Genomic DNA, 18598 nt, shown 5'->3' with positions numbered 1-18598 from the left:
ATTAAACCCTACGGTCCTGCTAGAGCACTTCGCTCTCAGAATAGAGGGTAACTTGTAGTTCCTAAAGTCTCCAAAATTAGAACAGGGGCCAGAGCTTTCAGCCATCAAGCTCCTCTTCTCTGGAAAGTCTTACGGTTCTGGTTCGGGAGGCAGACTTCGGTTGCTGTCCTGACTGGGACAGGACACATGGCTGTGATGGGTGGTGGTTGAGTTGTTATGACTTCCCTGATGGACTTCCTCGATGACTCCTACAACTAGCACTATTCGCAGAATGCCTAAACCCAGGATCTACAATTAGTTTCCGACTTACCAACAAGATAAAATGCAGCTTCCTTCCTTTCTTTAGAGAAAATGTAGCTGATGTATTACTCTACATTTCTCCACTACATCTTTACATAGCAAAGTATTGTTAACTGCTATATGAATGAAAGTGACTGAAAGTTGTTTATTGCTCCTTTAATAATGAGTCACAGTGATGGAAACCCTAGTCTCGTCTCTCCATCACACTCGTACAATCAGGATTCAAAGATTTCATGTTAAAATATAATGACAATGCAATGGTTCAGCTATATTCACTCACAGTATGAAAAACATCTTGCATATTGTTTACATTCAGGAAGGAACAAGAACAAGTAATAAAATAAATGTTGTAATTTGCATAATCATGGTTAGAATTCAAGCATTTATAATTAATAACCATCTCCAGTCCTTCATACATTATTAAACATCGTTTTTCATCAACCAATGGTTTGCATAATCTTATAACATTCATGTGAAGAATCACTGTGCAATGTCGTAGTAATAGTCTCGTAGTCTTGCCTCGACGACAGTAAATCCAGGCCTCTCGGCCGCCCTGTAGCACATGGAAACAGCAAGTAGTTTCAAAAACATGAATCCCAACTGGCGTAGAAGTGTGTTGATGATGTGATTTGTACTGTGTGATGACTTACTTGTATGTCCAGCACTTCCTCATGAGGTCGTAAATCTCTGGCGGGCAGTTCACTGGGGCTTCCATGCGATCTCCACTCTCGATCATCTGCAGTACATCGTTTCCTTTCATTCCCTGTGAACATTGAAACGCCAGATTTAAGGTGGTATAGCTCAGTACGTCTGAAAGGAATGCAAAATGGTCGAGTTGATACTAAATGGTATCAGTGGACTGTTTCATGTGAGTTGTGATTTTTCTTGAGAAAAGTAACCATATTAGAGTATAATCTTGAAGTCGAGCTGAGACGGTGTTTCTAGAGTGAAACAGGAGGTGGGACATAACGTTAGGAGGGATTTGATATAATGGTTGAAAAGATGGACTACTACTGTTGATACTACTCCTTCTGTTAATACTACCACTACTGTTAATACTACTACTACTATACTAATTCCGACACCAAATGCAGTTGGAACCCAAGGGCCTGGGCTGCACCAGATTTCTGCCTAAAGGTGTGTACACACCGGAAGAACTGCCCGACTCGCGTCGGTAAATTCGGCGTCGGCTACTTAATATGGCCGACTCGAACAACGACATGGGCGGTTCACACCTACGGAATTACAGCCGATGCCATACGTTCCGCGCTTGCGCGAGATGTAATGTCTCCAAAACAACAGGCGGCGCTAATCTGTATTGTGGGCCAAAAAACATGAAAACCGGAAGTAGGCGGTCCTCTCTAGACCACCTTCTTTGATTCCACTGGTTATCTGGTATGTTTACCATCGTCACTTCCGGGCTTCACTGATTCGCTAGTCAAGCTGCTAGCCTCCACCAATCAGAATGGTAAAAGAATGACCGACTCGAATGGCGGATTACACATTTGAATCGGCTGAAATGAACGCCGACGTAGGCCGATTCGAGCGACCACACCAAGTAGACTCATGTCACGGACGCCGACTCTCTCAAAGACGCCGATTTTCGGTCCGGTGTGAGCCCGCCTTAAAAACCTATAAAGGCAGTTTCTTCTCGCCACTGTCGCTGTAACGCTTGCCCCTGGGTGATGTTGGGACTTTGAAATTGTATTTACTCTGAAAATCTTGAGCGTGTTCTAGTCCTGCTCAATGTGTTAAGTGTCCTGAGATAACTTCTGTTGTGATATCACATTATAAATACAATTGAATTGAACTGCCATTAAAAGTTGTCGGTTGATTAATGGATGGATGTGATGATATTACTGGTTGAAATGTGTTTGTACTGGGCTGCACGGTGGTGTAGTGGGTACCACTGTCGCTTCACAGCGAGAGGGCCCCGGGTTCGATTCCTGGGACAGGTTCGGGTTCCTTCTGTGTGGAGTTTCTATGTTCTCCCTGTGTAAGCGTGGGTTCTCTCCGGGTTCTCCGGCTTCAAAAGACACAGTCCAAAGACATGAAGGATGGGGATAGGTTGATTGATGACTCTAAATGTCCCGTAGGTGTGAATGTGAGTGTGAATGGTTGTTTGTCTCTACATGTCGGCCCTGCGATAGACTGGCGTCCTGTCCAGGGTGTACCCTGCCTTCGCCCATTGTCAGTTGGGATCGGCTCCAGCCCCCCCGCGACCCTGAATACAGGTTAAACGGTAGACAATGGATGGATGTGTTAGTTACTGTTAGTACTAGCTGATGTAAGCAGGTGTCACATTTTGTTTATTCAAATTCCTCCTAACAGATTATAAACCGATTCAATGTTGCTCATCATTTCTATGCGGATGATATCCAACTCTACTTCTCATTCAAACTTAGTGAAGATTGTTCGTGACCTCGGCTCCTGGACTGTCATAACGCCTTCAGGGGCTGGACAGCAAACGGTGCTGATAAGAAGGAGGTTCCTGTGTCGTTGAGTAGATCAATCCTCGTCGTTTGTCTTTATATTGTTTTTTCCAATGAAGAAATCTGAGTAAACAGATCTGTAGTATCAACAGCTGAACTAGAGATACTCAAACACACCTTCATCCTCTCATTGACTCACATTGACTGCTCAGCCTGCAACCCTAGTCTGCTGATTTTGTTGGCTTTTTAAAAATCATCTTAGACAAGCTTGTTAAGGAAATCGTTTGTGTGCGCTGAATGTACCAGGTTTACAATACATGCAATTACTGTGTACTTTGTTGAGTTTTTCATTGTGTATGGCTTTGTGTCTTTTTATGGTTACTCTTCTGACCATAATTATCTTTATTTTATCATGTGTTAAGCACTTTATGAAAATGACTTACCTACAGGAAGGCAAACATATTGGATTTTGAAATAAAGTACAAAGTACATTTTTTGTATTTTGGGGGGGTCATAAATTATTACAGTATGACCAGGGATGTGATCTAAACGGGTTAAAAAGGTAATTTTCCGAAGAGATGTGCAACACAATGGGCCCTAGTTTTGTAGACTAGGCATAGTCAGCGCGCAGCGCACGTGCGCCACGCCAACGGGGTGTGTCCGCCTGGACTTTGCAAGTTTCGTGCACCGCGTAGGCTAGCGCAGGCACACCTCCCGTCTCGCCCACCCGCGCAAGTGGGAAAGAAGGAGGAGAAGAAGGCGTGAGTGGGAGACGAGGAGGAGACGAGGCGTGGACTGGGATTAATACAGCCGACTCAGATCACCACCAATCAAATGAGCTCCTCTCCTCACCTTTAATGCGTTAGGGGAGGTTCAGTGCAAGTTCCGTCACTTGACAACCTGATGACAGAAGCAGCGCCGCCGCTCCCACCACGCGCATCACGCGCTGTGCGTGCGTATCATAATAATAACAATGTCGATATTATAAAAAACAGGAGAGAGAGAGGGAGATGTTTTGGTCCGAGAGGCTGAGTTTCCGTTACGCGTGTCATCCGCCTTTGATCTGACATCAGATGTGACGGGACAATCTATATAGATATAAATTCACGTGTTGATTCAATTAGTTGCATTAAATAGTGTTTGTTGTGATTATTTATTGCATTTAAATGTGCCTGGAACTGTGGAAACCTGCCTGTGAGGTCTTGGCGACGTGTACGCACTGCACGCCGGTCAGCCAAACTTCCACTCCGCCAGCTGTAATTCGCCTTGAATGAATGGACTTTATTTGATCCTTGCGCCTTACGCCAAGAGTAGAGTAGGTTGGAGCTGGCGGGCTTTCGGCGAAGTCTCTGTGAGGCTTTTTGCCACGAAACTTCCGCTACGCAAAGCTGAATCTATGACGCCTCCCCCTGCTGCGCCGCCACACCCATCTTGGCGCAGGCGATACACCAAACTGCCAAACTGACCGTGCGCAAGGCTGCGCTGGTCGAAACTTGCATTACGCCGGCTCCGCCACCCTGCGCTGCGCCACGAAACAAGGGCCCAATATGTCAATATTGGGCCACGGCAAAACCAGCAAGTTTCCGTTAACATCCAAGTTATCTATTTTGCTTAGCTAGCTAAGCTAGCTCAGTACTGTCATTTTAAAAGTATATATGCACATCAAAACTAAGCTGTAATGGGAGGTTTTTGGCTCGTAATGTGGGCATCTGATTTCACAGTAAGGTGCCAAGGGGCCTGTTGGCATTGCTTGAATTGACTGTGATGCTAACGGTTTAGCAACTAGTCTACCTGAGGACACATGATGTGAAACTTTGTTTTCCTTTTCAGAATTGGCAAAGACACCCTGACAGATATAATCAAACACTTTGAGGAGAATGGGCTTGGACTAAATTCACTTAATTCTAGTACTGACTGTACTGTAGGATTTGTTTTCCTCAAATGTTTACATTGTACACTTTAAGCATTTCAATAAAGTACCTTCTAATTCTGATCAGTCCAGTAAAGTGCTTAACGAAAATAACCTTTTGATAACCATTGTTCAAACCACTACAATACGTTCTGCCCTGCAGGCTAACAGATACCAGATATCGTGTGACATCTGTAGGGGGGAGGGCTTATCTGAATAAGATGCAAATGAGCACCATTGTGTTTCCTTTCTGGCCAGGTGAGGTGAGGTGAGGTGAGATTTGCAAATCTTTCAGGCCAGTCTTCTCAGTGAACGGTTTTCGGAGAAGCATACATGCAAATTGCAGATTTCCATGTGTTAGACATCATTGGAAAGCTTAGAAACTACACTTTCAGAATCTCTCAAAATGCCCTGAACTTGTTCCTGGTTTTGCCATGGCTGGTCACATATGGCAGAACAAATACCAGACAGAGGTAGTGTAAATAATATAGAATGACACCATACATGAACTGCAAATAATGAAATGTGTGTGTTTTGGTCTAAATAATGCCTTATGTAGAAAAGACAACAGCTGTAAAAAAAAACCTAAAGATCTGCTTCTACATCTGTAATAGTGATTTGATGTGTGAACTTAGTGTCGTCAGGGCGTTGGGGTGACGGTGAGTTATACCTTGTATGGTTTATGGCCGTATGAGTAGGCCTCCCACATGAGCACTCCAAAGCTCCACACATCACTTTTGGATGAGAATTTGAAGTAGTTTATGCACTCCGGAGCATACCATTTCACTGGCCACTTCCCATGAGCCTTGGCCTGGAGGAGACACATACAAAGCATCAGTAGTTCAGACCCCTCCAGAGCAGACCACCATAACTATCAACATCAGAATCTCACCACCAACAGTCACCGTCATTGTATTCCATTTTATTTCATCCAATACATCTTCTTTTCAATAGCAGTTTCCTTTTTACCATCGTTTATTGATTTCATATTATTTAGAATATTGCTTTAATGTGACTTGCATCCCTGAGCTGTTTTCCAGTTAGTTAGTAATTTTAGTAAGTTAGTTAGTTAGTTAGTTAGTTAGTAAGTTTGTTAGTATGGAATGTGTCTATAGGTCAGGTGTTCGTTCTGTAACTTGTAACTTAACAATACAAATAGAGCGAAGAGATATTTCTGATGGATCAACATGGACTGGATGATTATATACATTATGTTTGTGTATAGATGTGGTGTAATATTTATACTTACTAAAAAGAAAACTAAAAATATAACCTATGGATTATCATAAAACATTTATCTTAAATGTATAAATACTGACATTTGTTTGTAATTAATACATATTGTAAGCCAGGTTATTGTAATTTAAGTTCCCCTGGCCACAGAAGTCTCAGGCTTTTATTGTGAAAGGTGTGTAATACGATGTTGATGTCAATAATGGGGCAGGAAGTGTATTTCCCCTATTAAATAAATAAATAAATACAAATAACTTTTCCACCATTTGTGATGTGATGTGCTGTTCTGCTTGCAGCAAAAATATTATGTTTGTGTCCCTGATCTCAATTTATGTGTTTGTCTCTATCTCTCTGCTCTCTCTGGTCACTTCTTTCTGTCGTTTTTCCTTCAGTGCAATGCATGATGGGATATATATGCTTGGTTAGTGACCATTGGTTGTTCACTACTTTAAAGCAAGAACTGTGGGATACTTTTTTATCCACTATAAAGCGTATAATAATTCTCAATAAACCTTCACTACAACTATCCAGTGAGTAGTGACACCGCCAGAATAAAGGCAGACAGGAAACGAGTAGGAGAGAGGGGAGTGATATGCAACCAAGGAATCAAATGTAGAGAATTTACATTTTCACTCATAATAATTGCCGGTGCTTTGTTTCTTCTGTTGTTGCCACTAGTGTAACCTTTCTGTTGTGTTTACAGACATATGTTATATATGTTATGTTAACAGCTAAATCCATGTTTTCATAATTAACTTAATTTTGATGTTTTCAGTCTTTGTGACAAAGAGCGGTTTGTTGCATTACTGCAAAGATGATCGAAAATATGATCAAATCCATTTTATAATGTTGAATAAAAGAATGTTTATATTGGTCCGTGCAACTCTAAAATACTAAACATTGGTTCACTTTAATTCAATCTATAAAAAGCTTTTCATAAACCATTTCATCAAGGTTTAAGTATTTCATTTTTTTCTCATGATCTTGTGTTTTTCTTTATTTCATTCCTTGTTTTATTTAGAAATTCCCTGCCTGTGTTTGTTTGACTTCCTGTCTTGTTTCCCCCCTCCTTTTCTCTGTATATCCCCAGTGTTGTTTATTCCGTCGTTCTTGTTCCCTTTGTTTCCACCAATAAGTCAGCCTGCCCATCTGTGAGTTGTGGTCTGATTATTTCCTCCTGTATTTGGATAGACTTGATCTACAACCAAGAAGCTGCAGACTTCACAGTTTGTACCGGTCAACAGTTACCTTGTAGTAGTTTTGCTCCTCTGCAACAGCTTTGGAGAGGCCAAAGTCGCTTATTTTGGCGTAGTGCTGTGTGACCAGCAGCACATTCCTGGCAGCGAGGTCCCTGTGGACGAAGTTATGCTCCTCCAGGTACTTCATCCCCATCGACACCTGGTGGACCAGCTCTGCAATGTTCTTTAAGGACGTTTGCCTGAGGGTAATCAATATATTAATTAGAAAAGTAATTAATTTCACTGTTAACCTCAAATGATATAGATCAGAACATTCTTTTTAATTGCTTTCACAAGGATCAGCTTTTGCTTGCTCTTTTGCCTTATGGCACCGTTAGTGGCAAGCCGCTGGCCCAGTCGTGGAGACGTTAAGAAGCAATAGAATTGCTCCCAATCTTGTTTAAAGAACCTTTAACTATAGTTAAAATTATCTTCAATTATAGTTAAAATGTTTGCTTCTGCATTCTTAAACTGAACTGCAACTTTGGTAAAAAAAAAATGGATTCTTTTATTTTTGCAGCTTGCCGGTCTATCACAGTTCTAATACACATAAAGACCTCCACATTCACACCACAGTGTGTTTCTAATTACCAGTTACTTTAACTTTATACGCTGTGTTCATTTTAATGTCAATGCCAATGCCAATTTATTTTTGGATAGGGACAGTGCACATTAATGAACATCGATAATTACATATCTCTGTAAATATGCCGGGGGCTGCACGGTGGTGTAGTGGGTAGCACTCTCGCCTCACAGCAAGAGGGTCCTGGGTTCGATTCCCGAGTCGGCCCGGGTTCCTTCTGTGTGGAGTTTGCATGTTCTCCCCGTGTAAGCGTGGGTTCTCTCCGGGTTCTCCGGCTTCCTCCCACAGTCCAAAGACATGCAGGATGGGGATAGGTTCATTGGTGACTCTAAATTGCCCGTAGGTGTGAATGTGAGCGTGAATGGTTGTTTGTCTCTACATGTCTCCCTGTGATAGACTGGCGTCCTGTCCAGGGTGTACCCTGCCTTCGCCCAATGACAGCTGGGATCGGCTCCAGCCCCCCCGTGACCCTAAATACAGGATAAGCGGTAGAAAATGGATGGATGGATGGATGGATGTAAATATGCCGGATTATAGCAAAGATGCTAATTTGCATCCGTAGTCCCTACTAAATAAATAAATAAAATACAAATAGAAGAGAGAAGACACAGCGCAATACATTACATACTCGGAAGGACACCAGACCCAGACAGGATATAACAATGAAATAAAAAGTAAAGTGTAATTTGATTCAAGTCGAGTCAGTGGTCGCACTTTTGATTTGATTTAAGCCACTGTTTCAGTTGTCCTTTAAAAGAGGAATACAGTGGTGTGAAAAAGTATTTGCCCCCTTCCTGCTTTCTTCTTTTTTTGCATGTTTGTCACACTTAAATGTTTCAGATCATCAAACAAATTTTAATATAAGTCAAGGATAACTCAAGTAAACACAAAATGCAGTTTTTAAATGAAGGTTTGTATTATAAAGGGAGAAAAAAATCCAAACCTACATGGCCCTGTGTGAAAAAGTATTTGCCCCTCCAGTTAAAACATAACTTAACTAAGATTTATCACTTCAAGGTTCAATTTCTCTAGCCACCCCCAGGCCTGATTACTGCCACACAAGTTCCCAATCAAGAATTCACTTAAAAAGGACCTGCCTGACAAAGTGAAGCTCCTCAAAAGCAAGACATCATGGTGAAAACCAAAGAAATTCAGGAACAAATGAGAAAGAAAGCAATTGAGATCTATCAGTCTGGAAAAGGTTATAAAGCCATTTCTAAAGCTTTGAGACTCAAGAGAACCACAGTGAGAGCCATAATCCACAAATGGCGAATACATAACACCGTGATGAGCCTTCCCTGGAGTGGCCGGCCAACCAAAATGATGCCAAGAGTGCAGCGACGACTCATCCAAGAGGTCACAAAAGACCCCAGAACAACATCAAAAGAACTGCAGGCCTCACTTGCATCAATTAAGGTCAATGTTCATGACTCTACCATAAGAAAGACACTGGGCAAAAATGGCCTACATGGCCGAGTTCCAAGACGAAAACCACTGCTGAGCCAAAAAAATATTAAAGCTCGTCTAATGTTTGCCAGGAAACATCTTGATGATCCCCAACACTTTTGAGAGAATACTTTGTGGACTGACGAGACAAAAGTTGAACTTTATGGAAGGTGTGTGTCCCAATACATCTGGCGTAAAAGTAACGCAGCATTTCAGAAAAAGAACATCATACCAACAGTAAAATAAGCGTGGTGGTCGTGTGATGGTATGGGGCTGTTTTGCTGCTTCAGGGCCTGGAAGACTTGCTGTGATAAATGGAGCCATGAATTCTGCTGTCTACCAACAAATCCTGAAGGAGAATGTCTGTCCATCTGTTCGCGACCTCAAGCTGAAGCGAACTTGGGTTCTGCAGCAGGATACTGATCCAAAACACACCAGCAAGTCCACCTCTGAATGGCTAAAGAAGAACAAAATTAAGACTTTGGAGTGGCCTAGTCAAAGTCCTGACCTGAATCCTATTAAGATGCTGTGGCATGACCTCAAAAAGGCGGTTCATGCTCGAAAACACTCCAATAAGGTTGAATTACAACGACTGTGCAAAGAGGAGTGGGCCAAAATTCCTCCACAGCGCTGTCAAAGACTCATTGCAAGTTATCGCAAATGCTTGATGGCTGTTGCTGCTGCTAAGGGTGGCCAAACCAGTTATTAGGTTTAGGGGGCAAATACTTTTTCACATAGGGCAATGTACATTTGGATTTTTTTTTTCCCTTAATAAAAGAAAACTTCATTTAAAAACTGCATTTTGTGTTTAATTGTGTTGTCCTTGCCTTATATTAAAATGTGTTTGATGATCTGAAACATTTAAGTGTGACAAACATGCAAAAAAAGAAGAAAGCAGGAAGGGGGCAAATACTTTTTCACACCACTGTATGTGGGGCGTTCCCTTATTGTAGAGGGAAGACCATTCCAGATTTCCCCCCCTACAACAGACAACACATTCTTCCCAAATGCAGTGCGCCTGTGGGGGATCTCACAGTCTCCTCTAACACAAGCCCTGGTGCTCATACCTTCCAGAGTCCTTTTCTTTATGAATTCATTCAGTGGTGGTGGAGCAAGACCATGGAGACTTTTATACACACAACAAGCAAATCTAAATGTTTTCTGAAATTATGGAAACTTAAAAAATTATGTTTTTTAAGAGTCTTGCAGATGTGTTAGGAGAAGGGTTTTTTATCCAGAGTCTTTAGGGCTCTTTTAAGGCAGGAACACACCGGCCCAACCGTTGGACGTCTGAAGCGTTTGGAGTGGCTCGGACGAGGTCGGGAACACATATGTTTGGTGTGTACAGCTGCGTCGGAAGCTTTCGGAGCCGCGCGGACGTTGTCTGATCAGACTGAGCATGCGAAGTCTGAGGAGGTGGGTCTGAGCCATTGGATACTCTGATTGGCGGTGTGCTAGCGAATCAGAGTATCCAATGGCGGTGTGTGGGCGGGGCGGAAGTGACGATGGTAAACTCTGTATTACTGGGCGCGTTTCGGATCGCATGCATTTGCGCCGATGCATGCACGAGACTTGAGAGGATCCGCCGGAACTCGTCATAAACACGCCAAGTTCTCACCACGTCAAGTCGGACACAGGTGCACTTCACGGGCTTTTTTTTTTTTTTTTTAATTTAAACTTTATTAATAATTGTATACATAACAAAAACTATCGCGCCAGGGGAAACTTCACGGACTTTGCACAAAGAATATGGCCTGCCCAGTGGCGCTGGCTTTCTTCGTCACTGACGAACTCGAGCCGAGGCATTTGAAGTCCCGTTGTTGACGGAGGCTGAGGAATCTTCTCACGTGGGAAATACCACCATGATAATTCTAACCAACTAGGGCAACGTTGAGGGGAGTGTCTTATGTCCGCACTTATTTCAGACCATCTGCAGAGAAAAGCATGCGAAGGGAGGTACCCTGGAGATACCGCAAGTTTTTAAAGTCATGTGACATGTCGCAAAGGGAAGTTATCACCAGCATTTGTGACGTTTTTTTCCCAGAATGCCTTGTATTGCGAGGCAAATGCATGCGCATGCTTGATTCGAAACAAGCCTACTCGTTCCCTACTGAGACGACGTCTTCGTAAAATAATGAGCCCGAGAGCACACAACGCGAGTGTCACCCTAGCCAGAGTCATCTTTCCAGAAATGCCAAGTATTTAGTCCACAAAGGTCTTCTCGAGTCGAACGAATACTGAACCAAGACTGTGTGTGCATTGTTTTTATCTGCACTCCGTTCCGTCATTTCCTGTTTTCCTATTTTGGAGTACTGGCACGAGACTAGCGCCACCCGCTGTTAAGGAGGCTTATTGCATCTCGCGCAAGCGCAGAACGTGCACGCTGCTGTGGTGTCGGAAGCACGTCGAAGCGGTGTGTACAACGCGTACAGAGTGGGCGGAGAGTGGTCGGATAAGGCAGTTGGACGTCTGGGCGGTGTGTGGGGGCCTTAGAGAGAATCTATTGGTTTGAGTGCTGTCGTACATGCCAGTGACCAGCTCGTTAAGCAGTAGTCTATATGTGAGAAGATCATACAATGTAAAAACATCAAAGCTGCACTGCTGGTTAATGAATTCCTAATCTGTTTGAAATTTGCCAGGTTGTATTTGACAGAGTTAGACACTTTTTTGATGTGTTTCCTGAATGAGAGTGTCGAGTCCAGAATAACTCCCAAGTATCTGAACTCGCTCACCAAAGCGAGCTCCTCCCCTCCCAGAAAGACACCAGAATGATCAGTATTTGGCGGCCTTTTAGCAAAATACATACAGACACTTTTTTTAACATTTAAAGAAAGGCATGAATCAGTGAGCCAGCCCTGAACATGAGCCATTGCTGTCGTGAGTATTTGAGCAGCCTCTGTCGTGTTTTTCGCAATGGCGAAAATCACTGCATCACCCGCGTACAACTGTGCATTTACACCCTTACAGACATCAAAGAAATCATTAATGTAAAATGAAAACAAAATAGGTCCAAGTATGAAACCTTGAGGGACCCCTACTGGACAGTCCAGGTAAGGGGATTTGACACCGCTGACCACCACACACTGCTTTCTATCTGCAAGATATGATCTAAACCAATTGAGGGCCTGTGTAGAAAAATTAAATTTTGACAGCTTAGTTAACAGTACTCGGTGGTCAACGGTGTCAAAGGCCCTTTTAAGATCCAGGAAGACAGTTTCCACACAGCTGTTCCTATCCAGGAGACACTTGTTTTTTTCTACAAACATACTTATGGCCGACTCTGTGGAATGGTGAGTCCGGAAGCCAAACTGCATCGGATGTAATGTTGTGTAACCGTTATTGAGATGTTCAACTAACTGTTTAGCCACCCATTTTTCTATTATTTTGGAGATGACAGTAAGAATACTGAATGGTCTATAGTTGTTGATTTCTGATTTACTTCAAGATTTGAAGATTGGATTCACCGTGCTCACCATGGGCGAGCGGTCATAATAAGCTATAAATGCAGTGCATGCCCAAGCCCTTCAATAAAAATAATTGAAAATATTAATCTGGCAGTGTGTTCAATTATACAATACCTTAGTTTTACTGTTTTGGTCTTCCGTGCCTAATCTGTCCCGTTTTGCTTGCGAAAAGCTGGAAAGCTGACAGCTTGTTTTCGCGCATGCGCACTGTGACACCGACTAGTACAGTTACTGCTAAAGGAACATGTGCACTGTATCCGAAACCGCATACTATACTGCTAGTACGTACTGATTTGGCCAAAATGTAGTATGCAGTATGCAGTATGCAAACAAATGCAAAATCTGCAGTATGCGAAAAGTTCCCGGATGTCGTACTGATTCGGAGAATATTTCCAGTATGCATCCGACCAGTCTACTCTGCCTACTGTTTCCCACAATGCAATGCGCTGGAGCCTGGATAAATCGAGTAATGACGGAGCAAGAGAGCGTTTCCAGGGAAATACAAACGCCGGAGCTGGGACGAAAAAAACAAAAAAAAAAACGCCGGAGCAGTACGGCGTTTATATTTGTTTACATAAGTACAGTGCAGGGCCGGAGTGGGACTCATTTTCAGCCCTGGAGTTTCATACCTCAGACCGGCCCACTTTAGATCACGACCTATTATATTAAAATAATGTAATTATAACTTTACATGTTAAGCATACAATAGCGCACTGTTCTCTAAAGCCTTGTAATTCCGTGTATTTTCACACAGCCTTGTGGGCACAAGTGCCCATAGTTCGGCCGTGTTCAGCTGTCTGTTTCCCGGCTGGTTTGCGTGCGGCGCGTCTTGGCGTTTCGCGTTCGACGGAGAGTCCGCCTGTGTGGACTCTTGTGGACCTGGGCGGGCCGGTGTTTGACCGATGTCCGCGGGCTTTTCAGCCAGCTCTGAGGGTGATAGTCCCGACAGTTCGGCTGGGTTCTTGTGTCTATTTACCTGCGGGAATCCCCGCGACGCATACACGTGATACCCACTCCACTCAGTGCCATGACTGAACACCGGCACAAAAATAAATAAAAATAATAATTGAACACCGGCCCTCGCGGCCCAAAAGTCAGACCGGCCCACCGGGAATTGTCCCGGTCCTCCCGATTAGCCACTCCGGGCCTGGTACAGTGCATAGGCTACTTGATTATTGTGACGAAAGCTATATAGGTACAATAGAAATCCAGGCTGTTGTACATATGAAATGAAAAAAAGTACTCTCTTTTATTAATATTTGGTGATTTCTGTACATGCAGAGCTCCCGAGACAGCGCTATATACTGTATACTGTCCACTACAAACAGCGGTTAAGATAACTGGCTTGCTGTCTCCCCCGGGACGACGACGCATGTTGGCCGGCGGAACACCTCTGGAGACGGGCTGCTGCCTCTGAGACGACCCGCTCCTTCCGGAGCTTCACTTCTCCGAAAACATCGAGGCAAATTACTAAACAGCCGTCATTTGGGTAAACTAACCGCACATTGGGGATCTAAACGGTTACTTTCTCGCATGAAAAAATATTAAAATGTAATAAAGTGACATAATAACAGCGCTACAGCGGGAAATAAAACAGCTTTTCGCCTGTTTTACAACTACCGCTGCCGGTCGCCACGAAATGCATTCTGGGAAACTTGCATACTGCATACTGCGGTGTGAACGGCGTCGGTCTGCTGAAGTAGCATACTGAATCCCACATTCAGTACGCAGTATACAGTATATACTAACGCAGTATGTAGTAGGCAGTACGGTAGTATGCGGTTTCGGATACAGGTGTTTACTGTAGATGAGCATTTTGAATGGCAAAAAAGCTGTCAGTGAAGCAGCTTATCTGCCAACGCGCATGCGCAAAAATGACTTGTTTGAATTGTTCAGCGGGAAACTGTCAGTGGTTCATTCATTGTGTAGCCTGGTCAAAATGACTGAAAATATTAATTATATTCAGGCTTTGCGTTCAGTGCCGTTTTTGCGGAGACCTTTTGAGGAAAAGAAAGCTATAATTTCAAGTGGTCGGCCTACTCCTGAAGTAAATATCACAAAGACTGCAAAGAATTTCGTCCGTCACTTTCAAGCTAGCACGTATGAGAAACATAAATGGCTAGCTAGCCGACCCCCCTCCCGTCAAACGATCCGGTCTGACAGCGACATATTGCCTGTTCATTCATGAAAACCATCTCGAAACACTCTCAGTCAAACAAGGTGGGGAATGAGAAATCTGCGGCGCTACTAGCCTAGTTCGTTTTAAAAACACACCGGCAGCGCCTACTGATCTGAGACGTGTCAGTGAGTTACTGTAAACGCTGTGCGGAAACCAGCTGTGGTCTGTGATTGAGGTGCAGACGGGTGAGTTTGGAGCTGACGAGAGGATCGCGCTGACGACCGCTTCGTTACATTTTTCTCATTGAAAAACTATACAACTGGCATTTATGATGTTCTCCATAAAAAAATAAGTGAAATACTGTAATAACAATTCGGTTTTAGTAATCAACCGCTTATAGTGATCAAATGTACTCTGGACCAACGTGATCACTACAAGCTGTTTCCACTAACCATATTATATTTTTTATTAAAAAATATAATGCCCCCCCACGGGCGCGCATGGTATTGACACTTCAGCATGACCACAGTAAAAGGTCACCGCTCGCCACTGGTGCTCACCTTCCAGTTCGTCGGGACAACAGAATGCTTGATAGACTGATTTACCAGCTGCGTGATGGGGCAAACCAGAGACTCTATGTGAAGTTTAAAAAACTTAGTGTCAAACCCATAGTCATCCTTGGCATTAGAATTGTTAAGGGAGCAAATCATTTCCATTACCTCTCTATCAGAGATTTCAGTTATGTTAAAAACAGGCTGTTCGCAGTTGACAGGATGATAAACACAGTCAGGTGCAGTGAACAGACTTGATATTTCTTGAACAGAATTTATAAAAAAAGAATTAAATTCTGCAGCCAAGGTGACAGGAGTGTTCACCAATTGATTCTTAATGTTTAGGGGTCAAATGGGGGTTTTGCGGCTCCAGATAGATTTTTTGATATTGCAGGTCGTAAACCCCTGGGTTAGGTTCACGAGCGGCCTGTCATGTAGCCTTAAACACTGCAGATAGACCCCTAAGATTGCAAACTGCCATCTTCAGTTTCTTTAAATTTCAAACCAGCACAGCGTTTCAGTTCAGTCTAATACTTGGAGGAACACGTTCAATATGCGTTGGGCTCAAGGTTCAACCTAAACCTAAACATATAATTAGAAGGACAGTCTTTTGAGGACAAAATTAAGTCAACAAATTATGATGGAACTGATTTTCATTGTTGTTGATAATTTGACAAAAAATGGAAATGCTATGTAAATCTCTGCATTGTTAAATCACTAAACCTGCTTGCAGCAATTTTAATCATTTCCTTGATCTAGTCTTGATACTTAATGAAAGATGATGAATTTGAATTTGCAACATTATTACAAAGAGTACTGTCCCACCTTATCTTTTGGATTTTTTTTTAAAGTGAGAGGGACATGTCCAGCCTATCCACAGAGTAAAACATGTGCTTTTGCCATTAGGGGAAAAATATATAAAATAAAATTTGAACCCACTTGTATTACTGTGAAAGAAGCAATGTAGAATACCTTGTTCCAAACAGTAAACCCAATTAAGATACATACTTGTTTTTCTGCAGGAACTTGTTGAGCGGGCCCAACTCGGCCAACTCCATGACCAGCATGAGGTTCTCTGCGTCACAGATACCAATCATCCGAACAATATAAGGATTGTCCAGCTGCTGCATGACATTGGCTTCTCGCAGCATTTCCTCATGTACTGACTGGTTGTTGTCATCATTCTTCAGGATTTTGACTGCAACTGGCTTCTCTACCCTTAAAAGCAGGGAGGGGTAGCATTAGGATGAATGTGCCACCAGGTTTGTATTGGACCTCATCACAGATGCACTTTCAAGAAAACAGTTCTCTAGCTCAGAAAGCCAAACACAACAAGACAACAAAAAAGGATCAACAACAAATCATCGGTTAAGAATGGAATAAGACAAATACACAAACTCTGTGTGTGTGAACTGGTGTAAAGCATTTTGAGTGGCTAAAAAGACTTAAAAAGCGCCTTAAGCTCCATTCACCATTTACTATCCATATTTATGTGTGAGAGGTACAATAGATGCAGCAGGAAGAGAAATTGGTTGCTCAGAGGTAGAGTTTCCAATTGGAAGATCAGTGGTTCAATTCCTTGCTCCTCCAGTCCGCATGCTGAAGCGCCCTTGGGTGAGTTACTGAACCTGAAATTACCCCCAGAAGGCTGCCTTCTTGTTTAAAGGAGTCATAACCTGGTTTTATACGTATCCAGCCCCCCTTGGATCGCTTTGGATCAATTCGTAAAACTTATTAGAAAGAAAAAAAAAAATTTTTAATCAAACATTGAGCTTGTTCTGACCCTTTTTCGTACCGCGATTTTATCACGCGAGATTACGCGCGAGGTTTTGACTGGTCCGGATGTGCATTGTATAATATGTAATGAGGCGCGCGTTGATTCGCCGCAGGAAGGACAGAGCCGGGGGGGCTTGCCTGCATGCAGACTCCAAAACATAATGGCGGCGCTTCGGCGATTTCAGGTAGCGGACGGGGCGGGGTTGGGTGGTGAAAGAGGGGTGGGCTTATGCAAGTAGCCGCCACGGTGACGTCACCGAAGGCGCAGAATCAAAATCTCGTGCTTTAGGAATGCACACCCTTGTGTGCTATTCCTGTTCGGAAAAAGAGCAGAAGCGAAAAAACGGCGCCACTTTCAAACTCCAGCCTTTCAGGCAAGTTTCAACTGAGGTCAAATGCATGTTTTAACAAGAGAAATTGCGATTTCCTGGTGATGACTCCTTTAAGAAGGCAGCCTTGCTTCATAATAAGGAGAATACCAAATTTCTGGGGTAAAGTCTGCAATGGTCTGACATTCAAGTGGAGATGTTGGGTTGTTTTATAGGTGTAATGTGATTTTAGGTGATTGAGCATACTTTTTCATCTTGTAGATGCCCTTAATGACTGTACCAAAGTTCCCAGAGCCCAGTTCTCCATCCTCCAAGAAGAGCTGGCTGCGATTCACAGTGGAACTCCTCAGTTCATCTGGGTCTGCATATGGACTCTCATATACCTCTGTGTCCATTGGCATGGCCTCTGATGGAGAAATGACCATTTAACATCAGGGGAATAGTGATGGAGGGATTGACATTTCAGTCTACCATAGTACAGTATGAAAATTGTCTGTGAAGTGAAGTTGAAACATAGATATCAGGCAATGTGAACTTGAACCTGATTGATAAAACAAGTAATTTTGTGTTACCTTCCAAAATATATACAAGCACTTTCTGATCTGGTGCCCCTTCTGGCAGGATGGTAAAGTTTTTCAGTGCCTTCCAAAACACACATGATGTCACAGGTCTGTTTCTCCCAGGGGTGCCAGGGTTGGCACTCGCCAATTTAAACCTGTGAGTCTATAATGTAGCCAATGTATATTGGGCTGCGTTGTAAGAAGCAGCTTGTAGCTTTTATGGCATTTCACTGAAGTGCCTTTAAGAGATCTGAATTTGTCCATGCAGGCTTATCTATTCTAATTGTGTTGGTTTCGTATACTGTGACAGTCTTTTAGTTTTTGCATTGTACTATATCATATAGGTGTTGTCCCCTCTGCAAACTGTCGCTGGTTAACACCCTGTACTTTCAGCTTCCTGCATCCCCACAGCAACACCTTTCTCCTTCTCTGCTTCGTTTGGTAAAAAAAACAACTGTGGCAACCGCAGCACATGTAGCTGCTGGTAGCTCCCAAGAATTTTGCTACATTTTTGGAGCACTCATTGGCATGTGACAGAATACGCCCCTCAATATCAGAAAAGGAATTGGACTAGGGATTGAATGAATTCTTGGTGAGCATTTCCCCACAGTTCCTCTGATTCCTCGCCTTTTAGCATTTTCAGGAATATAATCTAACG

The 18598-nt window shown here is 43.0% G+C and overlaps 1 protein-coding gene across 1 annotated transcript in view; it reads right to left on the bottom strand.

The window, feature by feature from the left end:
* Positions 1–421: 421 nt before the first annotated feature.
* Positions 422–18598, bottom strand: part of syk (spleen tyrosine kinase) — a 55948-nt gene continuing 37771 nt past the window's right edge. Inside the window, exons 10-15 of the mRNA XM_084034437.1 lie at positions 17627–17786; positions 16284–16493; positions 7123–7312; positions 5312–5452; positions 951–1063; positions 422–853 (exon numbers count right to left, since the gene is read on the bottom strand). Of these exons, the coding sequence (XP_083890563.1) occupies positions 781–853; positions 951–1063; positions 5312–5452; positions 7123–7312; positions 16284–16493; positions 17627–17786 (887 nt within the window). The 3' untranslated portion in view covers positions 422–780. The remainder of the gene's footprint in view (positions 854–950; positions 1064–5311; positions 5453–7122; positions 7313–16283; positions 16494–17626; positions 17787–18598) is intronic.

The sequence above is a fragment of the Eutrigla gurnardus genome (assembly GCF_963514095.1).
Source record: "Eutrigla gurnardus genome assembly, chromosome: 19".
Lineage (NCBI taxonomy): Eukaryota > Metazoa > Chordata > Actinopteri > Perciformes > Triglidae > Eutrigla > Eutrigla gurnardus.
This window is presented reverse-complemented; position numbering and strand designations above follow the sequence as displayed.